Here is a 24,840-nt window from a genome sequence, read left to right as displayed (position 1 = left end):
GTTTCTCCATATGTAATATAAACTGGAGAAAGAAATGGCAAACAACTCTAGGCTCTTTGCCAAGAAAATCCCAAATTGGGTCAGAGTCAGAAATGACTGAACTGTAATAACAACAATAAACACATTTTAAGGGGCAGCTAGGTATTCCAGTGGATAAAGTGCCAGGCCTGGAGTCAGGACCTGAATTCAAATCTGGCTTCAACTACTTCCTAGCTATGTGACCCTGGGCAAGTCACTTAATCCCAATTGCATAACCATATCAATCTTCTGAATCCATACTTAATATCAACCCTAAGAAGGTAAGGGTTTAAAAAAAAAAAGGCAGCTCAAATCCTACCTTTTGAACAGGCTTTCTCCTAGTCTCTTATTGCTAGTGCCTTCTCTTTGATTGCCTGCCATCTGTATTTATTTTATATGTACAGCATCTGCATGCTGTGTCCTCTTTTAGTTTGTGAACCACTAGGACTCTGTTTTTACCTTACCTTGGAGCTTAGTACAATGCCAGGAATATAGTAGGTGCTTAATAAGACACCAAGCACCACATATTGGAAGCTTCAAGGATTAAAGACAAATATATCCCCTACCTTCAAAGAATTTAACAATCTAGTATGGGAAGCAGGATGGAAAGCAAAATGTATTAAGAACTTCTCTGCCAAATTGCAAACATTTTTGTTGCTATCTAATAGTAATAAAACTTAACCACAAATTCAACACAAACTTAATTTAAAATACTATTTTATTGCCTCTGTCCATTAGATTGCTGAATAAAATTAACATTCCGCTCCATCATATTTTTGCATAGAATTATAGTTTCTATTCATGTCCCATTTTGATCCAATTATAAAGTACATCAACTAAAAATTCTTTCCTAGATCTGATATGATGTGCTTCTTTCAGAACAATCTTTCCTGAACACATATTTAGTGCAAATTAAATGTTGGCTAGCAGCTCCAGAAATTCCATTTTGTTTTTTCCCCATGTGGATAAGGCAACATTCTTCCTTAACTCTCATTCATTCAGTACCCACTGTAATCAGGAACTCTAAGGCAGGCCATTCAAATCTGATACATTTTGGGGGGCACTTTGGGGTAGGAGATCATTAGGTCTCTTCCAACTACTTAAATCAGCCATCTTTCCTGCTTACCCTGGAAAGGGGGCAAGAATCCATGAACCCTCAAGGGAGGTTTGTGTTTTTCGGGGAGTCAGGAAGAACACTTTTAAACTAACCTCTAACTAAAAGTCAGCATTTCCTTCAATTATTTAAAAACATCATTCTAAAGAGTCCAAAGGCTTAATCACACTGCCAATGGGGATACATGATGCAAAAATGTTTAGAGAAAAAATTCTCCAAAGAGTCACTAATCTCTTCTTATATCTACCACCTGGAATTGCAGAGAAAATAAAATACTAGGGGTTGAAGATGGAGGCATTTCAAACCTACTTCCTCTTTTCCTCTTAGGCTGGATTTTCCTCTTCCTCTTAGGCTGGATTTTATTGCATTACACAAAATGAAGACCAGCACTGATTTTTGAAATATGGTATTTTCTGTGCCCCCATAACCCTTGGGAAAGATTTATTGTAACGAATAATTGGGAGAGGGTGTAGAACTAAACAAAAATTTGCTGAGCCATAGTGAAAGTCTTGGAGCTCCAGGTGCCTTCTGGATAATTAATTTTTCTGTTGAAGTATGTATTCAAGAGTCTGATACTTAGACCAGTAGCAACAAAGCATTGTCTGTCTTGAGTTTTTCCACACTTCCACCTTGGTCCAATGTCTCCCATTCACCAGGTTAAGAAAGCAGGGCCTCCAAGACTAGACAACTGCAGGCAAAGCTACTAACACAAATCTAGGGAGATGTGCCCTCTAAATACACTAATTCTCCTTACTGACTTACCCAATTTTCCAGCAATTCACCTTCTGACACCTTAAAGTCAGGGGTGATTCCTCTGCTCTAGGCAAGAGGATGGAGTTTTTTGACAGTGTAACTCTAGATCAGTCACTATAATCTTCTCTCTCCCCTGATGAGCGGAATTTGTCATATTGGTGGGCCATTTTCCATCTGCTGTGCTGGCTTTTGAGTAATGCAGCAAAGGAAGTCTTTCTGCTTATGTTCCTTGATACATCGTGGCTCTTGGCCTTCCTGGAGGGGGAAGAACTAACCAAGGAATAAACTGGGAAAATGGGCTTCCCCTTAGGGGCTCCAAGAAGCTGCCATATCTCCCCAGTGGTACTGCTAGTCAAATACTGCCAAGGCTTTTTCCCGCTGCTATCCCGAACATTCACTGATGACTCTAGTCTCTGCACCAGAAGTTTGATGATTCCCTGATGCCCATGGATGGCAGCAAGGTGCAGTGGGGTATACCCACAGCTGGACCTCACATTCATGTCAAGGATGATCCCTGTCTTTTGGGCCCCTTTGACCAAATCCTGAAGGGCCTGGAGATCTCCATGTTTGGCAATCCAGTGCAATGCAGTATACCCAGTCAAAAAGTCTTTTCGAAGAGCCAGCTGGGGATCCTCCCAAAACAGAGTCAATGCCTGTACCCAGGAGCCACTGGCTAATCTCACAATCCATTCATGTTCTCTGGAGTCAAGGGGCACTAAGGAGGACTTATGTACAGAAGGTCTGAGTGAAACTAAGACAGAAGACACATTCCCAGGGGGAACCCAAATGCTATCTGCTAGTCTTTGCTCAGATGAAGCCTTGATGTTTGTTGGCTTCAGGGCCAAAGGGGCATCTACCTTTGGACAGGGCACTGTTCCCACCCTAGACATCTTTCTGGATCTGGGTGGTCTACGGTTCCTCTTTACCAAGTCCTCATCTAGCAACTCCTCATCGGAAGAGGAGATTTTGTCCCTCCCAGCCCTGGAACTTCTCCTCAGAGATCTCTTTAGCCTGGGAATTGGCCAGGGCATGGAGTCTTGAGACTGGCTAAAGGACTCTCTGGATGTTTTGGTTGAAATAACAAGAGGACCATTAACTCTTCCTGGGATGTGTTGAAGGGAGTGACCATTTTGAAATATGAGTCCCTGGGATTTGTTGAGAAAAAGATTTTCCTGTTGAGATTGGATAAAATGCCCAGCTTGGGTCCTAGGATTTTCCTGGTCTCCATTTTCTAAGGAAACCTTTGGGGTGTCCTCTAGCTCCCCTGGAGATTCCCTTGGGCCACTGGTACTCTCCTCACTGTCATGGCTATCCTCTTCCACAAAGTTCTCTAGATTCTGGAGGTCCAGTTGACAGCGGATGCTCCGAAAGATGGAAGACCCAGCAGATAATTGAAGAGAGGAAGCAGGGAGAGGAGGTGGCAACCTCTCTGAGGCAAGGTGGCCCCAGTTGTTGGGCTGTTGGGGGAAGTTCTCAGGTAGCACACACCAAGACCGGCTGGGACCTTGGTGTGTCTTTTCTGCAACACTGCCTGGGGAGGGCTGGGAGTGGTTGGCCACCCACTCCCGAGTGCGTAGCTGCTGCTGGGCTACATAGGAATGTGGTCCACTTCGGGTCAATAGTCCAGCCCCATCCTCAGGGAAAACAAGTGGGGATGCCAAGGAGGGGCTAGTCACGGATGCCCTGCAGGTTTCCTGAGGAGGAAGCAGGGCAGTGGCCACTGGAGAGGGCTGGAAGGACAAGCTGGAGCTAGAATTCGGAATGCCTTCAAGTGGTTGCCCAGAGCTGGCTTCCAGGGCCTGCTGTTCTTCCAAATGAGAGAGGAGTGGCTCCGTTGAGCCAACCCAGGGACTATCCTGGGCACATTCCCAGCAGCTGCCACCTTGAGTCCCAGCCGCCGTGCAGCGCACCCTAGTCTGGGGTACAAGGCCTTTGGGAGAGGCTGCCTCCCCCAACCTCCTCGGACTGCAACTGCCGCCTCCCCCTCTCCCGACTTCAGCGGACCCTGGGGCATCCGCGGCCCTCGGCCACAGTCCATTGTACTCTGTTTCTGGGGCTGCAGCTCTGGCACCTGCCGGCACAGTCTCTGGTTCTTTCTCCCTCGGCTGCCTCCTGGCCCGCTGGGGCTGCTGCTCTTGGGGCTGGGGCTGTTGCTGATACTCTTGGGGCCGGGGCTGGTACAGATGAGGCTGAGGTTGGGGTTGGAGACGAGGCTGGGGTTCAGTCTGGGTTTGGGGCTGTTGCTGCTGGGGCTGGGACTGCTGTCGCAGACGCGGCGCCGGCCGCAGACTGCCGGGGAAGGCAGTCGGAGCACGCGGGGGTCGTGGCGTTTGCGGCTGAGGCGGCGCTTTGGCCAGCTGGGAGCCGCGGTGGCCGCGCAACCCCTCCTCCCCCACGAGGTCCCGGTACCTTTTCTTGAGCACCACGAACTTGGTGCCGTCGGGGTCCTGGCGCACGGCGGCCACGGAGTTGACGAAGCTCTTGAAGAGCTCGCGGCGTTGCTGCAGCTGGCCGGGAGCCGCACTGGGGTCTCGAAGGAAGTGCTTGAAGTGGCCCAGTAGGGCGGCGTTGGTGACCCGGCCCCCAGCCTGGCACAGGAAGTCCAGTAGCTCCTCCTGGCTCAGCTCCTGGGCCATCTTCCTCCTGCTCGCCGCCCAAGTGTGTCACCTGCTCCCGGGGGCAGGCCCGCCGCCCTCCATCCGCTAGAGAGAGGTGAGGGGTTACACGGGGCCGGGGCTGGGGGTGTACTCCGTAGATGTAGGCTAGACTTAGCCCGTCCGCCCGGCTCTCTGTCCAGGCCGGCGAAGGTGCCCAGGCTGGGTCGTGCGTGCGCGGTTTCACCTGAACCCTTTGGGCTCCTCCTTCTTGGCACTGGGGGAAGGGCCGGGCCGGCCGCCTCCTCTCCCTCCTGCTCTCGGTTTCTGCCCCCACCCCTCCATGGCAGATGAGTCAAACCCCTGTGAGCTGGCGGAGAGTGGGGCTGCAGGTAAACTGCGAGGAGGGGGCGGTGGCTGGCGGACAACTACTCGGCGGAGAGTCCCGCCCACCTGGAGCTCACTCCTACGGTCCACCCAGCCAGATGCAGCCTTACACAAACACACACTCTCTCTGCCTCTCAGTCTTTCCCCCCTCTCCTCCCCCTCCCCCGTCTCTCTGTCTCTGTCTCTCCCTCTCCTCTGTCTCTCATGTGTGTGTGTATATATATATATATGTTTTGCATGAAGTCTGCCTGGGAGGGAAATACCGAGATATCAGCAAGTCTCTCCGAGGCGCATTTCTTGGGTTTTAGGCGGGGGAAGGGTGAGAAGGTTTTCTGGCTCCCTCCGGCAAGATTGCGGTAGTCAGTCTCTTTAGACCTGTCTCCTGCTTCCCTTGATATGCAGATACTATCTTTGTAATGAGATTACCTTCTCCTTTCGTTTTACTTTCCCAGTGATCCTCTGCCTAGACCGATAATTTTTATATATGCTAACTGCAGGATTGCTTTTCTTTTTTGCTTTTATCTGAAGTAGGGAAAGAAGGAAAGGAGGTAAAAGACTGAGAGGAAAAAGAGAAAGGGGGAAGGAGGATGAAAGGAAATAACACCTAGGGCTGAGTAATAGCTCCCAGGATTGATTATTAAGTTGAAGTGGAGTGAACAGGATTATTCAGAATAAAAATAGATCTTGTCTTTTTTTCATATTGCAAAGAGGAGGCAGATCGGTTTTTTCAAACTTACTTTAAAAAAATTACACGTAGAAATAGTTTTTTAAGATTATTTCTGCCTTTTTACTATTTGGATTCTCTCCCTCCCTCCTTAAACTTCCCCCCTTCATCAAGGTGGTAAATGGTCTGTTCTAGTTAATGCCTGAACTTTCATGCCAGAGCCCCAGCCTCAGGTTTTTCCGTCTTGGAGTCAAGGCAGAAGAGTGGTAAGGGCTAGGCAATGGGGGGTCAAGTGACTTGCCCAGGGTCACACAGCTAGGCAGTCAGTGGCTGAGACCAGATTACCAGCCTCAGGTTTTAACTGTTTTTAACGTACTCGTTGTTAAATTATTTTCAGCATTCCCTGGCACATAGTAAACTTTTTCATTTATTCATTCATTTCCTCTGGACACTTTCTTCAAAATTTTATTCATCAAGGTTGGGTTTTGGAGCATTCCTGACCCCCTACCCCCTCTAGATAGTCTTGCTTAGCTTCAGCACTCCAAACATTGCAGAAATCTCCTAAGGACAGAGTACAGTGAAATTATCTTTGGTTTGAATTTGGAAAATAAAAATTCGAATCCAAGTTTTGGAACTCCTCAACCCTACATCCCTACAATGAAGGAGTTGGCTTAAATTATCTCTAAAAATCCCTTTCAGTTTGAACATTGTTTAGCTTAATATTTTTAATGTATTTCATTTTTTTACATTTATGGATAACTGCATTTTTTCCCTTATTTTATGTCTTTACGACTTAACATTTCCTCATTACCATTGATTTTATAATACTTTTTTGTCACCCTAAGCCTCTTTCCCTCATTTCCATCTTTATTTCTCTCATTTTAATAGTGGACATCTTGAACTTCCTAATTTAATGAGCACATTTTTTGATGAATTGCCTTCCCTGTTGGTTCTCACTTCCTTTGTTCATGTCACTTTAATTCAGAAGTTCTTACTCTGAGTTCTATGAACATTATTTCTTTTGACTGACAGATAAATGGTTGAATGACACAAAACTATTTCAATATACTTGGTTTCCTTTATAGTTTTGTTGTTCAGTCATTTTTCATACCTGACTCTCTGTGATCCTACTTGGGGTTTTCTTGGCAAAGACTCTGGAGTGGTTTGCTATTTCCTTCTCAAGCCCATTTTACAAGTGAGAAAACTGAGGCAAACAGGGTTAAATAACTTGACTGCCCAGGGTCACACAGCTAGTATCTGAAGTGAGATTTGAACTTCGGAAAATAATTGTTCCTGACTCCAGGCCCAGAATTCTCTCTACTGAGCCAGCTAGCTTCCCATCACTTTTATTTTCACATAAAATGGGGGGACTAGTCATAGAGCCTAAGGACAATATACTGTGCTAGGTGGTCAAAGAGCAATGAGATCTCCTTCTGGAAAGACTTTCAGTTATGACTCCTGAAATATAGGGTTGATTTTTAATAATTGATGACTACTTTATGGGATGCTGGTAAACCTGGATAGGGAAAGTCAACACAAGGACATTAGGAACCCTTCATCCACCTAAACCTAAAGTATCTTGTTAATGCCTTTTTATGTTTAGAGTACTATGGGAAGTTATAGAGATCAAATCATGGAAAGAAGAAGTATTATGGAATCTTGGGAATCAGTTAGCTGTGCATACCTATTCATCATCTTTTGTGTATATTAGTCAGGCCAAATGGAAACCACCAAATTTGCCACCATTATCTCACATATTTAACGCCAAATAATATCTGGTCCTTAGGAGACTGAATGATATTTCTTCTCTGGTGATGAGGAAGAAGGAAGTTGTAGTACTTCATTAAACCAAGCTCTCCTTACAATGGCCCTATGGTGCTCATGAGGAAGGCAGATGGCACCTTACGTATGATGCACTACATGGAGCTGAACAAAGTCATCATATCTAATTAGTGCAGCTGTTCCTGGCCTTGCCAGTGTTGTGGTCCAGACTCCAGATGACTAGTAGAAGCTTAATGATCTCACCAATGCTTGTTGCTTTATTTCTGTTGCTGAAACTAGTAAGGAGCAGTTTATTTTTACTTTAGAAGGGTTCAATATACCTTTACCATCCTTGCCCACTGCTGTCTGAACTCTCCTTATTGCCATATTATAATGGGCAGAGACCTGAAAAATTCCCTCTTTGGGGTATTGATATATGCCATAACTTGGTGGTATAATGTTGACCAAGTCAGATGAGACGACAGTGGCAGAGGCCCTATATTCCATGGTGGCACCTATGAGGTGGGGAGGTAGGGGTGGATCAACTCTATGAAAATTCAGGGTCTAGCCCACTCTGGATAACAATGGAGGATGAAAACTCATAAGAATCTAGGAAGAGTTCAGAATAAATTATTGACCCTACTATGTCTAAGAAGGAAGCCCAGAGACTGGACTCTTCAGTTTTTAGAGAAACTACATTTCCAATCCAATAGCCTCCATTTCCAGAGTCACTTGCAAATCCCCCTTCTTTAAGTAGGCCCAGAATAGGTCACAGCCCTGGAAAGTCTAAAGTAGATTACTCAGGAGTATCTTCCTTTGGAACTTTATGACTGTGCAAGACACATGCTTTTTTGAAGTCTCAGTCCCTAAAGAAAAGACTGAGTGTGGCAGGTTAAACAACTGTTAGTCTTCTGAACCTACATGTTTCACAACATGACAACTCATGAATTCTACTCTGAAAATCAGTTGCTTGCTTACTTGTTATAGGGACCTAGTTTTTCTGAAAAGATACTTCAAAGTAATACAATTACCCTTTGTCTAAAGTTGGCATATTATAGGTTAGGTGATAAAAGATGGTCTCTTTACCAAGATGGGTAGGGCTGAGGAGGGTTCTATTGCTAAATGGAAATGGTTCATTCAAAATCATGTTTGCTTAGGTTCCTTTGGTGTTAGTGCCCTTCACAAATAGGTTGCTACTATGACTGAGACATGGGCTTCCAGATTAGACTATAGAGCCTACCCTCTTCCCCTAGCCCAATGCATGCTCATCTGTGAGGGACCTGGCTCTTCAGAAATGCCATTTTGCCAGGTTCACTGATGATTCCATCCTCTGCAAGAGAGATAATATGCATTAGAATTTCAGCAGTTAGTTATCTGTTAAGAGGGAATGCCCTATGGCACAGGGTCTAGCATGTCTTCCCCACAGGCTCTAACATGTAAATAGCATTGAGAGCACCTTAAAGTGTATTAAAGAGATCTTCAGCTACATGGCTTCCTGGGAGGGGAAGGGTCATATGTCTGGCAAAGTGAGTAATCAAAAGCCCTCCTCTTTGGGGTCAAGACCAAAGAAAGAATTTTGCCAGTGCCTCCCCCCTGCACATAATTGAGAGGCATCATACACTAAATGGTTTCATTGGCTGTCAAGGACATCATATGCTAAATTATCTGATTGTCTGGATGTTTCAAGAAGAGCAGAGGTTGGGGAATGGGGAATAGGGACATTAGGATGATGATGTCATGTTACACCAAGTATAGAATAAGGCAGCTATTCCTGCAAAAACAGACTCTTTGTGACATTCAGAACACTCACCTCACCCAGGTGGTCCTCAGCCTATTCCTGTCTGGCAAAATGGCACTCTCCCATCTCAGAACAAAATGTTTTTTCTTGTTAACCAACATATGCATCACCATGCAGGTGACCGCCCAAGTCATGTGTCCAATCTCCCAGAAGCCACGTCTGTCACAGATCAATACTACCCTAGTAAAAGGAAAAACTCTCTGTTCTAATGGTTTCTTGGATCATCTCCAGGAAGACTTACCTGATAAGAATGGAATGCTTCTGAACAATAGTTCCAACTGACCCTTTTTTATTCCTTCCAAAGTGCAGGGCTGTATTGTCCTCAAGAATCTTGACCCTCATTTGGCTTCATAAACATGGAAAAATAACTCCTTCTAAATTAGCAGGCTTCTTTTCTTCTGGAATGGTTCAGGCAATTCCTGCTAGATTGGGTTTGGGAGACCAAGGGATGATTTTGTTATAAGAAACATGGGAGAGGTGACACTGTCACCATATAAGTATATCTAATGTCTGTTTACTTGAAACAAAAAGTATCACTTACTTCACTTTGTGGTAATTTCTTATCATTTTTCCCATGAAGCTCTCAAGGAAGGAGTGGTTTTGATGAGTTAGCCAGGGTGGGAGTGTGTGGGAGAACCTCAATATTAGCTTAGATCCTGGGTTAGGTTACATGCTTCTGTTCTCTTAGCCACTTTACTACAGATGGTCCTGAAGCAAGATGAAGAATCAGTCATTGTTTCTGAAGTATCTTGGGGCTGCTCTGACTCATTTTCATTATCTTGCATTAGGAGACCCACTGAGATCTGCAAAGAACTGGCATTACCCACCCAATGAACCAGATTGTTGAAGTCCTTCTGAATAGAGGAGGAAAAGTGAAGGGCTTCTGGGTTTTATTCTCACATTTTCCTTTCTTAAGGATTTTTTTCTTTACTTTTTAGTAGTGCCTATTCTAGGAGATTATCTAGTAAAAGCCTGAAAATTTTTAAATCATGGAAGGTCCTCTAGAAGATTCTTAGGGGCTTGACACTGTGACAGTGATATGTGATATAACCAATATCTACTAGGGTTTTCCCCTCTGCCCACTCAACTGCATTAGGAAAAGTCTACTAAGCCAAGTGGTGGAGCAAGTCTCAAACTGGACTTTCCTTGTTGGAGTTTCCTGGTGACCTCTTGCTGTGCTGATATGGCTTTCTGGTCATCCAGGTAAATAAAAGAATCCACCCTCATGGGATTGTGCCCCTCTGATTTGGTGCATGTCTTAAGACCATACCCTACCCTGATAAACAGATGGAATTCCATTTGGAGACTGGAGAACTGTGTTTATAAAAGCCAAATACCAAGATCTTCGTTGCATATCTGTGCTTTGTTAAGGCTAAGTAAATCTCCTTTTATTAACTCATTAGTAGTTTAAGAGAACTTCTTTTCATTTCAGCTTCAGACTTAAACTAACAACAAAGATCCATTCCAGATATAAATCTATAACCATGCAAACAGAAAACAAGCAAACAAGGCCTTCATGTATTTTTCTGGTCTCTGAACTTGGACTTTCTTTTCTTTTCTTTTTGTTTATATATGTGTGTGTAATCAGGGTGTATAATTAATTTCTGTACCCTAGAACTACAATTCCCAGGACTCCACTTTCCTGCTCATGTTGTGTGCTGACATAGGGAAGATATAAGTTTGATGGAGGTGGCATGGGTGAGTGGCAGGAGAATCTATTCATGTGGCCTTATATTTTGTTAGATAATTACCTTCTTATTCTTCAAGTGATTATTAATAAACTGTCTAAAATATAATCCTTGGAGTGTTGTACATTAATTTAAATCCTACATTGATGGTGACCAGAAGTGGGGTTTAGAACCCTTAATTCTCTCTAAGTGAGTAAATTAGTTTGAAAATAAATGGCATTTCTCTCCTGCCAAGGCCTTCTCAACCCCCTAGCCACCCCCCCCCCCCCAACTCTCTTCAGAGTTTTCCTAGTGCTGCTGCTGCTTCTCCTCCTCTTGCTGCTAATTTCCTGGGTGGTCCTTGAGGAGCTACTACAGCCCGCTCCTGTTGCTGCTGCCAGCGCTTTCCCGGGAGCTGATGAAGTATAAACCCCTGTTTTCCTTACATTGCCAACACCTGAGTGTCTTGGAAGCCCGGTATTTCTTTTAGGCAATAATCAGCCTCCTAAAGGCTACCCCCACACACACCTACATAGGTCTCAAGCCTGTGGTAGCTTAGGGCCAAAAGGGCTTTTTAGCCTAGCAACAGCCTAACAGCTCAGGGTAGATGTTGCCTACCCCATTTACCTCCAGATCAATTTTATATTGACCCTGGGGGTTTTCATGCTCCTGGCTGAGAGGGTGGAAACTGAGGGTTTAACCTACACAGGGATCTCCTGAGTCACCCTTTTAACCCTAAAACCCAGCATAGCAGGGGGGCAGCTAGTAGCTCCATGAATTTAAAGCCAAATTTTTGGAAATTAGGCTCTTGTTTATACTCAAAACACCCTTTTGCTCTTCCAAACCAGTTCAACTAAGCAGCTCTGAGGAGTTTTTACCTTCATTGTGCCTAAAATAGATAGCTTCCCCCCCACCCCCCCACTAACAGCCTCTGGCTAAAGCCTTTTAGCTGCCCTCCATTTTTTTTAAAATTTTATTTAATTAGTCAATTTAGAACATCATTCCTTGATTACAAGAATCATTGCCCTCCATTTTTTAAATTAGCTAAGAGAGGCATGTCTAAGAATGGCATTTCAAATCATGCTGGCAATGAGGGAATAGCTTTCCACTAAATTTAATAAGTAGAATTGTAAGCATGGCCCAGTTTCCTGTCTATCTCAAAACTTTACTGATTTCTATCAAACTATTTACAACCTGTATACAATCTTTGGAGAATTTAATGAGCTAAAAATTTCAATTGATTTTAAGGGGTCTTCAGAAGTGATTTTTAAATATCTAGTACCACCACTACCTCTGACTGATCATTTGTCTACCTTTGACTTGTGTATAACAAGAGGTCCATTTAGCAATTGAAGTGAAGTGCTACAACACTATTGTATTCCCCACCTCCGCATTTATAAAAATGTAATGGATGAGACATATAAAGACATGCCTTTTATGGCTGTTACAGTCTCATCTGGGAGGTGGGAAGATTTTCCTAGGGGGTGTGGTACCTCTAGATGCCTCTTGAAAGGGAGCATAACCAAGTAGCCTAGTGCTTCTGGATGATTTTTATAGTTTTAATTCTTCAGTTTACTCTACCCTTCCACCAGAATGAACTAGATTTTTGGTGACATTTTAGACCCCAAAGGTTTTCATCAGCAGTACAGAGATTTGTGTTTTTCTGGGTTTAGTTCCTCTGCCAAATTTTGGAATTATGGCAATAATAGACTTTGTTAAAAATATCTCAGCCAAGGTTGAAAGATTGGCTAGATCTGAAGAACTTGTGACAAGTATCCAGCTTCAAAGTTGTTGTTTTTTTTTTAATGTCACACAGTAAGTGGCTATAGAGACTCAAGTGAATCCTAATGATAGCAGGTTTGTTCACTATTGTCATTAAGTGGGCTCTTGTGATTTGAGGGATTTTGATACTTCCTTGAATGTGCATTATTTGTTATATTGCTGTTTTATAAAGCTGTTTTATTAGTGAAAATTATTTGTACTCACACTGTGGATCATGGCTATGTTAAAAAGGAAATGGATCTCATTTTTGGATAAGACACCTTTGTATTGCACCTCTCCTGGGCAAACACAGTGTGTCACTGAGTGTGAACTATATACTTTTGATTTAAAATTTTTTATTATTGTTTTTCCTTGCGTGTGCAATAGGATACTTACATTTTCTTTTTCTCTCTCATTTTTTGTGCTTGAAGCACATTTTACCAATATGAATAGTTTTTTTTTATTTTGTACTAAGTTTACAAATATCCACCAGCCCTAATATTAATGCACATTCAAAAGCTTTAGACTATGAAAATCTGCCATTGATTGTTAAGTATTATGAGACTTTGACTAATGATTATGCCTGATTCTAGGAGAAGGGACCACAAAAGACTTATTATATAGTGCCAAGGAAGCACAAAAAATAATAGGTCCTAGAATCAAGGCCTAATAAAGTGATTTATATCCCACAAGCCTGTAGGACCATTGCAGCAATATGCACTTGCCTAATCAAAGTTAATCTGTACCAAGATAGAGGACTTGTTTTTGGGTTTGAGGTTGTGGCTATTTGACATATATCAGATGCAGGTCTTCCCCTTAGTATATTCCAACAAGTACCTAAGTTTGTCTACCATCTTGGCCCTCATATCCCTGAGAGCAAAGGTAAAATCAGACCAGGGAATGCTATCTAGTCCTTTTTCTGTCTTTCAAAAGTGTGCCAATTTTCTGTAGTCCTGGCTGCTGATTGGGCAAGTGCATATTGCTGCAATGGTCCTACAGGCTTGTGGGACATAAATCACTTTATTAGGCCCTGATTCTAGGACCTATTATGGGCTTATTCTTGCTTACTCAAAATTTTTATACACTATTTCATTTTAATTTTTTTTCTTTTCTTTTCTTTGGTTTTCTTTATGTTTTTGACTTCCTTTTAAAAAAATGATTTCCATACCTCATAACTCAGCCATATATCCCTGAGTGATCAATGTACTTGTCAATATCCTACTCAGGGGAGATTGTATAAATGTCATAAAATTTCAGATTTGTAAAAATTTTTCTTCTTCAAGAGTAATTTTAGGATAAGAAACTTGCTATCTCCTCAAATCCAGAAAGTGAACTGTTTGGAGAAGGCACCATGGAGATGCCTGCAGAAACTTTACACTGCACCAAAAGATACAGAATGAACTTTGGGATGTAGTGAAATTGAACTGTGGGGAGTTGAATGCATTTTTTTAAACCCTTACCTTCTGTCTTGGAGTCAATACTGTATTAGAAATTGATAACAATACTGTGTATTGGTTCCAAGGCAGAAGAGTGGTAAGGGCTAGGCAATGGGGGTCAAGTGACTTGCCCAGGCTCACACAGCTGGGAAGTGTCTGAGACCAGATTTGAACTTAGGACCTCCCATCTGTTAAAGATATTTTTAGGGTTGTGACCTAAAATCTAAATTAATTGGTTGCCAGGGGATATCCCAAATAAAATACCAAAGTCAGCTGGAAATTTATGGTGATTCTAATTAACATAGAAGAAGAAATTAAGAAAGAGAGAGAGAGGAAAAGAGTTCATTTAAACTGTTCTGGCTCAGGCTGAGCCAGGTAGGAGTTCAAGGCCTTGGCCAAGGGGGCCTCCCTTGAGAGCCAAGGGAAATAATTCACCACTTGACCATCTCAAGGAAGCTGTCTGAGGAAGTTCCTCCAGGCTTGAGTTCCAGGATCCAACTAGTGCCCAGGTCTGCTCACAGGAAGTGACCAACCAGAGCCACCTCTCTGGGGAAAGAGCCAAAAGGTTCTCCTGGAGAGAGCCAGTGAGCCAAATATATAGCCCCCTTTTACTCTTGGGTCTCCTCCTCTAAATGCCCATTCTTTAGTTCTCATCTTCTTTGATTAGATTATATCTTTAGAGTTACTTCTTTGTTAAGTTCACCTTTTGTGAGTTACTTAACTTTTGTGATTAATTTAACCTTTATTGTTACTTAACACCTTTTTGTATTAAGATCTTAAAATAGACTTAACTTAAAGTTCTAGCTTCACTATAAAGTAAGAACTAAGTACCTTCATTGTTCAATCAGGAGATTACAATTTCATCTTCTCCATAAAGTAAGATCTAAATAGGGTGAAGTAATATAAAGTTCACAAGATGTTCCTGATTTTGTTATACTAAGTATCTTCATTGTTAAAATCAGGAGATAGCTAAATTCAATCTTCACACGTCTCTAGGCCTGACTCTCAATCCACTAAGCTATCCAGTTGCCCTCTGAATGCATTTATTTTGAATGTACACTCTTATGCCAAAGGGGACTTCCCCTAATTGGTTTTTGTCAATGCTCCTAGCTATCATCCATTTTGTTCTCTTTCTTTTATTTCCCTCTTATCCGCAAATTATTGTAATTTCCCCTTAGAAAGTGCAATATTGTATGTACCTCTAGTTCAAAATCTTTAGAGATATAAGTTGGTTATGTGTACTGATTCCATGGGGAAACTAGGCATGTAAATCTGGGAGATTTCTATTTGCTCATTTCCCATGGGAATCACGGGGGGGGGGGTTGTGTAATTAATTTCTGTACCCTAGAACTATGATTCCCAGCACCCCACTTTCCTGCTCATATTGGGTGCTGACAAAGGGAAAATATAAGTTTGGTGTAGCCCTGCCTCTCGAGCTCTCTTGCTCTGATTGATTTGGTAGAGATGGTGTGGGTGAGTAGCAGGAGAATCTATTCATGTGGCTTTATATTTCCTCAGATAATTACCTTCTTATTTTTTACTTCAAGTGATTATTAATAAACTTTACAAAATATAATACTTGGAGTATCGGATGTTAATTTAAATCCTACAAGGGTCTCCTTTTTAATGCCAAATAATAGATATCCATGCGATCATAACTATACTTGCTATAAAGTTATTGAGAAAATGATTAATGATAAAAAGTTACTATTTTAATTGTATTTAAATTTCAAATTAAAATTATAGGTATTTAAAAAAAACAACCTGTCTGACATTTATCCAATCTATGTTTATTAATTTGCATATAGATTCATAGACCCTTTCCCATAACTCTGTGTTCCCTTCCACAATGGTTTGGGGCCCTGAGTTGGAAACTATTGGCCTGATAAAATAGTAAGGAACCCATCTCCTATGTCTCCTGTCTCATTATCCTTCCAATATGATTCTGCCTGCCTGCTACCCTGGGCCAGTGATTCCTCTTAGCTTGCAGGCTCAGGAAACTTCTCACAAATTGTTTGATTTGATTAAACATGGTTGATATTTTTCTAGCCCACCCTACCAAAGGGTCAGACCATAATAGTAATAATAGTGTTAAAAGAGTATTGAATTGCTAACATGCAGATACAATTTAATTGTGGCTGCCACAAATTAGCAAGAATTCATCGTTTGCCAGAATAAGTTTATTTATGTCCTCGTTAGACTACTGGACCAGAGATATAACAAACATACATGGATTTCAGCAAGGCATTTGACAAAGTCATGATACCCTTGTAAACAAAATGGAAAGATTCAGGAAGAATGCTATTCTTAACAATAATCAGAAGTGTGATATTGAAACCACTTTAAAAGACTGATATATATTAATTTAAGGTCGCCAAGGAATTCAGCTATGTAATTCCTAAATGAAACACTCAAGTCAGCTGCCAACTTTTTTATGGTGTTTTAATTACAAACAGGAGGAAGAAAGTATTAGAGGGGGAAAGAGAGAGAGAGAGAGAGAGAGAGAGAGAGAGAGAGAGAGAGAGAGAGAGAGAGAGAGAGAGAGAGAGAGAGAGAGAGAGAGAGAGAGAGAGAGGGAGAGAGGGAGGGAGAGAGGGAGAGAGGGAGGGAGAGAGAGAGAAGGAAAGGGAAGAGAAGGCAAGAGGTTTTAAATACTCACTCTGCTCAGGCTGAGTCAAAGCGGGCTTTAAGGCCCTGGATAGCCAAGGCAAGGAAAGAGATCAGTCCTTATCACTCACGTGACCAATCTGGAGAAAAAAAACAGTCTGCCGGCTCCTCCAACTCCAAGCACCAGCCTCCAACTGCCTCTAGCCCTCCTCACAGGAAGTCACAAGAACTCCAGAGGCTGTTCTCTACCTCACTTCCTACGTCTCACATGTGCCAATGGTGGCTCTAGCTTGACCTAGGACTGCCCAGAGGTCTGTCCTTTTTGCACATGTCTGTTGAAGGCCATATTCTCAAATAATTAAATCTTGAGTTTTGTTGCAGTCCTTCCTAATCTTGTTACCCTGAATAGGGTGGAGATTGTAGTTTCCAAGACCTGATTCTGTTATTCCAAGTATCTCTATTGTTATTGATCAGGAAATAAATAAATCCCATCTTCTAAAGAATGGTCTGAATAGGGTGGAGTAGTTTTGAAATTCACAGAAGGTGGCTATTATCTCTGCTAATGAGAAGGCTGAAGCTATTGGATCACTTGAGCTTAGGAGTCCTGAGCTGGAAATTTTCCAGCTAGATTCACTCATAATCCTCTCAAATGGATCAGGGGAAAGCCACTAGGCCCATGGTGATGAACCTATGGCACACATGCCAGAGAGGGCACACAGAGCCTTCTCTGTGAGCACATATGCCATCACCTTCCAGAGTTCCTTATTAGAAAGCCAGAGGGACTTGACTCACACTTATCCCTTTCCCCTCTCCACTATCTGAGGACATTCTTCACTTCACCCACCTCTCTGCCCAGCACAATGAGAGTGTTTCTTCCCCTGTCTGGGGTAAGGGGGGAGGTGGAGCATGGCACTCGGTCTCTTAAAGATTCACCATCATTGACTAGGCTATCTAAAGAGGGAGCAAACTCCCCTGGGGGGGGAGGGGGAACAAGTCTCTGTGGGATAGTGGGATAGTCTCTGAATGAGTATTACCCTTCCAGACTAGATGAGATAGGAAGACTCAGACTAAAAAAAAAAAGATAAAAAGAAAAAAGTCAGAACTAGTTTGTTGAACTAGTTTAATTAAAAATGATTAGTGGATTTATGTCAACTTGGAGGGAATAGTGTCCTGCTACACTGATCTGTCTTTGGCCCTGTCAAATTGATCATTTCTATACAACACATATGATGGCATAGATGACATGCTTGTCAAAATTACATCAAACCCTAAAATGGAAGAGAAAAGATAACTAATATTGAATGGTAGTGACAATATAAAAAAATATCACATCAAAACAGAATAGGAAATATATATAGGAAATATAGGAAGATTAGATTTGATATGGCTACATATAAAGTCTTATGCTCTAGTAAAAAAAAAATTACAGAAGTGAAGGATGGAGGTGTGATTGTCAAGTAGTCCTTGTGAAAAAGACTTGGAATATTCATGTACTGAGAATTCACTTTACAAAAACAGTGTGGCATTGAGGCCCAGAAAAGTAATGTACTTTTAGACTTCATTAATAAAAGAAGTGGGGTCACATCATATGTGCTTTTACTCTAGGCAAATCCAACCATATAAAATGGGCAAAAAGAGCAAGAGTGAGATAGAGACCATGATAGAGAAAGTGAAAGAGAGAAAGAGGAAAGAGAGACAGGGAGACAGAAATAAATAGTGCCAATGATTTTGTCAATTATTTGAGTGATCATCAGATAGGAGAGTGAATTTGTTGCCCAGCCCCCCAATTCCAATATACAATCAGTAGACTTTGAGGCCTCTTCCTTTCCCCTTCGCATGCTGCCCTTTAAGGGTTCACAGAGAGGGGAACAGATGCTGAGCTATAAGGAGAAAGGAGGTGGAAGGGCACCATGTAGTGGAAGAGAATGTCCAGCCTCCCTTCTCAGCCTAGTCCTAATAACCTCCCCTTTAGAGTTTCTTGTCCTCTAGTTACTATCATTTTGCAGGCTTCCCTTATCTAGACTGTTCCAAGATGCTAGGAGCTAGTAACTTTAAGGGAACCCAATGGAGGGGGTAATTTTGACTATCTTTGACTATCTAGGACTTTCACTTAAGCTAACTTTAGAATCTAACCCTTGTTATCATTTGTACACCTTCACCTAGGAAGAATATTCTGCCCTCATTCAAGACAAATCTGGGGATGCTGTGTTTTAGGTTGTACCTTTTAAGCTATATTAGATGAAGGGTCAATTAGGTAGCTCAGTGAGAGCTCAGTGAGAACCAGGCCTAGAGACAGGGAGTCCTGAGTTCAAATTTGACCTCAGACATTTCCTAGCCTATATGACCCTGAAGTCACTTCACCCCCATTGCCTACCAGTATTGATTCTAAGGTGGAAGGTAAGGATCTTTAAAAAAGAAAAAGTTATATACCATGAAATGGGTCAAGAACAATTTAGTCAATAAAATTTTTTAAACTTAAATTTTTTTAACTTACATATAGAAACAACTTTTCATAACTGTTTTCTAACAATTTACAATTCATATTCTCTTCCTCCCTTTTCCTTCCCTCTTTCCCACAACCTGACAGTAAATCATCTAGTCTGATATAGGTTATACCAATACTTTCATATAATACATATTCTATGTTGCTCATGCTATGACAGAAGAATCATATCACATATATAGTAAAAGAATTCATGAAGGAAATAAAGTGGAATATGACATGATTAAAAAATTATTTTAATTTTATTTAATTTTTTATTTATTAATTTATTATTAAAATTTAAATTAAATTAAAATAAATATAAACACAAAATAAATATAAAATAAAATAAATTAAAAAATAAAATAAGTTAAAAATAAAATAAATATTAATTTATTTAATTTTAATTTTATTTAATTAGATGATTTAGAATAATTTTCCATGGTTACAAGACTCATGTTCCTTCCCTCCCCTCTGTAAAAGAGAGAATCTGCAAGGCAAGCCAAGCATGCAACACAAAGCAAAAAGACATCATTTGTCAATCAAAAAAGTAACATTCTGTTTGGAATGTTCCCAGGAAAAGTCAGTTGGAAGCTAACCCCACAGCTGAAGAACCTCTCTCTTGGCTTTGGAGAGGGGAGGGAAGAAGAAGGTTTTGTGTGGCTGAGGGTGGTGGCTGAAGCTGAAGAGCTAATTGTGTCTCTGGACTTGAATTAATCAAGCTGAGATTATCCGGCTGTTTGGAAAAGAAGAAAGAAGAAAATAATTTGTCTTCATATCTCCCTGATAGACTTTGTGTCACAGTGGTGACAGAACTGGCATTTCCCAATACCCTCCTAACTCTTTGTATAGATTAAGGAATACCCCATCCCTCTTACCTTGTCTTATCTTCCCCAATAAACCTCCTTACTTGAGAAAGAGAGAAACAGTATCTTTTCTAAACCTCACAGTTCACCTTTGAATTACTTAGGAGTTGACTGACTAAGAGGGGGAGGGGAAGGGAAGCAGGAGGGAGAGGGTGGAAAAATGGGTGGCATTTTGAGGGAGGAGAGTAGGCAAAATCTTGATCCATAAGCCACCTAATATAGATATATTAGCCATCTAGTAGTGACCCATATGCACCCTCTGGTAGTATCTCTCTGTCTCTCAGAAGTATCTCCTTTATTGCAACTAGATGTATCTCAGTATCCTATTTATTACAACTCCCCCCACCTCCCTTCCATATATGACACACAATTCTGCTGGGTTTAGCATGTGCCAAGATGACTTGCTTTGATCAGCAATCAGATTCCAACATTTTTCATCATGAGTCCTTTGTGAATATCTTGAAAATTTGCTTTGTTGATAATAATTTAGTCCTTTACAGCTTCACAGCTACAATATTTCTGTTACTATATACAGAATTCTCCTGGTTCAGCTCGCTTCATTTTCTATCAGTTCATAATAAGTCCTTCCAGGTTTTTATGAACTCATCCTGTTCCTTATTTCTTTTCTTTTCTTTTTTTTTTTTAAACCCTTACCTTCTGTCTTGGAGTCAATACTCTGTATTGGCTCCAAGGCAGAAGAGTGGTAAGGGCTAGGCAATGGGGGTCAAGTGACTTGCCCAGGGTCACACAGCTAGGAAGTGTCTGAGGCCAGATTTGAACCTAGGACCTCCTGTCTCTAGGGCTGGTTCTCAATCCACTGAGCTATCCAGCTGCCCCCCTGTTCCTTATTTCTTATGGCACAATGGTCATCCATCACAACCATATACTTGTTCAGCCATTCCCCAATTGGTGGACATCCCCTTGGTTTCCAATTCTTTGCCATTACAAAAAGAGCTTCTAAAAATAATCGATAAAATATTTTAAGCACCTGCTGTGTGCCAGGCACTTAAACTCTAGGGATATAAAGAAAGACAAAGCCTGTCCTCAAGGAGAAGAACAGTCTAATGGGGGAGAGGGGTGTGAGACAACAATTGACAAATCCATACAAACAAGCTGAATTGGTAAAAAGAAGTCAAAACAATCTCAATGAAGATCTATTGAAGTAACTAAGAGAAACAATTGAAGAAAAGATGTTTCTAGGTAGGGTTATAGGTAAATTTAACAACTGACTCTCTTGGGCAGCTAGGTGGTTCAGTGTTTGGAAAACCAGGCCTTGAGATGGGATATCCTGAGTTCACAGCTGGCTTCCTAAAACTTACTATCTGTGTGACCCTGGGAAAGTCACTGTAAAAGTTAAAATTTAATCTCAAATAATGGAAATATTATATTTTATGAGGTTTATTATTATTATCATTAGATCATTAGAAATCAAGGAATAAAGAGGATACAAAATAAAAATAAAAACCATGAGACCATGGCTGGTTAGCCATTTTCAAATTCCCCACCTTACCACCATCACTGATGATGCTACATCATGCCAAAGAGAGGAACGAAGAGCCTCAACACCCACTCCCTTTATCCTCTGTATACAGGAAGTACATAATGATAGGCAGTCAGTGGGCTCTCGGGATATGTAGTTCTTTTTTTAGGGTAACAGATTTTCAATTATACATCACTTAATCCTAATTACCTAGCCCTTACCTTTCTTCTGCTTTTGTATTGATTCTAAGACAGAAGTTAAGGATTTGTTTGACTCTGGGCGGGGAATATATATACTTTTCATTTTAATCTGCATTATTAATATTTTCTCCATTGATTTCTTAAGTCTAGACAATGAACATAATAGATGAAGCCCTGATTTGTAACATTTTCCAATTTTCAAGGTATAAATTCTCACACTAAACATGTTACAAGGAACTTTGGTTTCTGCATATTTCTGCTTTTGGGGACTATAGTACCTTATTTTCAAATATTTCAAGGATTGTCATATGCATACAACTTGGGCTTATACTGCCTAACCTAAAAGGGCAGAATCATCAAAAGTTATAGGAAGGCAGTTCTCAACCCAGAGCTCACTCTAGCTCCCTCTCTCTCCTTGTGGGAGAGGGTATTCATACTTCAGTTAGAGTTTGGACTCCCAATTTAGTGTTTGGATAGATAGCTTCCAGCTCTAACTTTTTTATGATACTATGGTTCAAGATTTCTTACCAATCCTGAATCTTTTCATTTTTACTTCAAATTGAGTAGCAAACACAAAAATCCAAAAGAAACCCAGGAAAGGAAAACATTAATTGACTTAAAACAGTGGACTTGTTTTTACATGATGGCCTTTAACACATAATACAAAAGCTCATATGTACATGTACAATGTAGCAAATATTTTTCAGCCAATCTGAAATAAAACAAAGAGACAAAGCTCCAAGTCAATAATAGGTTTATTGAGAGAGACTGGTGTCTCTCAGTAAAGCTGTGTCATTAGATTTCCTTCATAATCTAAGACAATAAATGAGGGTTTTTTCCTTGCTTATATACCTAAACTTATATCATTTAAGATCTCACCCCAATAGTCAACCACCAATCCCTAAGTCTCAATGGGTGGAAAGTCCTTTTAGCATTAATGGTCAGAAGATGTATTTTATTTAGCAATGATTGGGTGCTATTTTCTTGAAGAGGTGTCTTCATTTTTTATTGAGCCTTGGTTGTTTACAATGATTTTCACATGAGAGATCCAGACACCCTTGCTACTCTGGATGTGTCCTATATGGCCATTTCCAAAGCTCCTATCATTCATCATCCTGACATGCTTTATATGTTTGATAGAAAGTTACAATAAAAAGATAGCTGCTAGCATGCGGCAGCGGCCACACCCCAGACAACGGCTTCCATGGGTCGGCCAAACCTTGTGAGGGTAGCCATTGGATCGTAGACCCCTGGTGAACTAAGGCTTTGCTCACCCAGCATGTGAAAACTGCTTCGGCTGAACAGACAGAAGAAACCAATAAGAAGGTTGAATGGCTGAGAGGGCGCGACGCAGCAAATCACTGTGGAGTGCTTAGGGCGGGTTGGAGCACAAAAGACAACACGGCCATCCAATGCAGCTGAGGAAGTCTCCAGGTGTAACAATTTTTCGTGCCACTGGATCCAGCCTTCCAACGCCGAGAGAGTGGGACTATCTCTGTGCATCGACTTTTCCACTTAAATCTCCTTCACGCACAAGTGTCTTTGTGCACACTCATATATCATAGATGAAAACGTACAAAGAGAATCGTCATCCTCATTTACGGAGAGACTATTACTAACTACAATAAAAAGAGGAAGTAGCTAGATTTACTGTGTAGTTAGAAGTTTTTCTTTTAGAAAGTATAATTACTAGATTTCCACTGATTGATTGTGATTAAGGATTCTCATTCTCTTCAACAGTATATAAAAGTTATATTTTTCTCAAAATGATGAGAAAGATGCAACCATCTGAAGTTCAATTTTACTTATTAACTTGTATTTATTATAAGCAGCTACTAAAAGATAATCCATTCTACCTATTTAAATTCAATTAAACAAAAAACAAAAATATATTAATCCCCTATTAAATACAAGATACTATTATGGACAAGAAAAAACCCATCAGGAACTGCTTTCAAGGAGCTTGCATTCCTTCACTAGTGAACTCTAAAAAAGACTAGAAATTTATTTACTTTGGAACAACTTAGGTACTTTTTTAGAAAAGCCAGATTAATGGTCTTGCAAAATTTGTTCACATATCTATTGGGGAAAAAAAACCTGAGAATAAACCTTCAAGGTATGAATAGATAATAGGTAACATTTACATAGCATTTTATCTCATCCTCACAACAAGGCAGGGAGGGGAGAGGACAGGGATGGGTAACTTATTTACTTAGAGAGGAGCAATCTGAGGCAGACAAAAGTCAAGAAGAATTGCCTAGTCACATAGCTAGTAAGTATTTGACATTCGATTTGAACTCAGGTTTCCTAGACTTCAAATCCCACATTCTATCTTCTGTGCCATCTAAGTTATTGTGTAAAATTAATGTATTTCTGAATAAACTTACTATGTGAGTTGTGCTAAGTCCTGGGGTTACAAATAGAAAAGTAAGACAATCCTGATCTCAAGGATCTTGCATTCTGATCTGGGAGAGAATATCTTGAAGTCAAGATGGAAAGATTTGTGGTTCTTAAGGTTCATAGGCAATACAAAATTAATGGCTTTTTAAAAATGACATTCCCATTCATAAAATTATATCAGGTTCTGATATTGAACTATTTGATAGTGACAAGGAATTTGGTGATAAAACTTTCTTTTCTGATCTTCTTTAGCTTTGGCCGTGTTACCTGTAGTAGCAATTGCCAAGTTGCCACCTCTCAATGGCTACTTCCCTAAATCCTTGGATATAGGATTGTATCCAAGACTCTAGTGTTATTTCCATCAGGATCTAAGGGAAAAAGTGATCAAGGTGGTTATGGTGGATCATTATGGCTGGCACATGCTGCTTCCTGTCTTTCTCTCAGGTTGTCCTGATTCTTGAACTAGACTGGACCAGCTCTGTGAATGGCAGTTAGCTCATAGTTGTTGGGATAACTGATCCATAAGATTAAGAAAACTATATATTCTCATTTTTTTTTTTACTAAAACCCTTACCTTCCATCTTGGAGTCAATACTATGTATTGGCTCCAAGGCAGAAGGGTGGTAAGGGCTAGGCAGTGGGGGTCAAGTGACTTGCCCAGGGTCACACAGCTAGGAAGTGTCTGAGGCCAGATTTGAACCTAGGACCTCCCATCTCCAGGCCTGGTTCTCAATCCACTGAGCTACCCAGATGCCCCCTATTATCAATTTTTTAAGGATAAGGTAAAGATGTTCTGAAAACAATTTGATGTATTAATGGCACAATGCTCTCACTAAAATGTTATTGATGATA

The 24,840-nt window shown here is 41.0% G+C and overlaps 1 protein-coding gene across 1 annotated transcript; it reads right to left on the bottom strand.

Moving 5' to 3' along the window:
* Positions 1–718: 718 nt before the first annotated feature.
* Positions 719–5,273, bottom strand: SOWAHB (sosondowah ankyrin repeat domain family member B). Its single transcript, XM_001363396.5, has one exon. The coding sequence runs from the start codon at positions 4,519–4,521 to the stop codon at positions 1,993–1,995; it is 2,529 nt and encodes an 842-aa protein (XP_001363433.2). The 5' UTR covers positions 4,522–5,273; the 3' UTR covers positions 719–1,992.
* Positions 5,274–24,840: the final 19,567 nt, after the last annotated feature.

This window comes from Monodelphis domestica, chromosome 6 (assembly GCF_027887165.1).
Source record: "Monodelphis domestica isolate mMonDom1 chromosome 6, mMonDom1.pri, whole genome shotgun sequence".
In the NCBI taxonomy this organism is placed as follows: Eukaryota; Metazoa; Chordata; class Mammalia; order Didelphimorphia; family Didelphidae; genus Monodelphis; species Monodelphis domestica.
The sequence above is the reverse complement of the archived record's forward strand: the minus strand, read 5'-3'. Positions and strand labels throughout refer to the sequence as shown.

What these genes read in the sequence shown, in the direction of transcription:
- SOWAHB (XM_001363396.5), bottom strand. Translation starts at nt 4,521, where the DNA reads ATGGCCCAGGAGCTGAGCCAGGAGGAGCTACTGGACTTCCTGTGCCAG.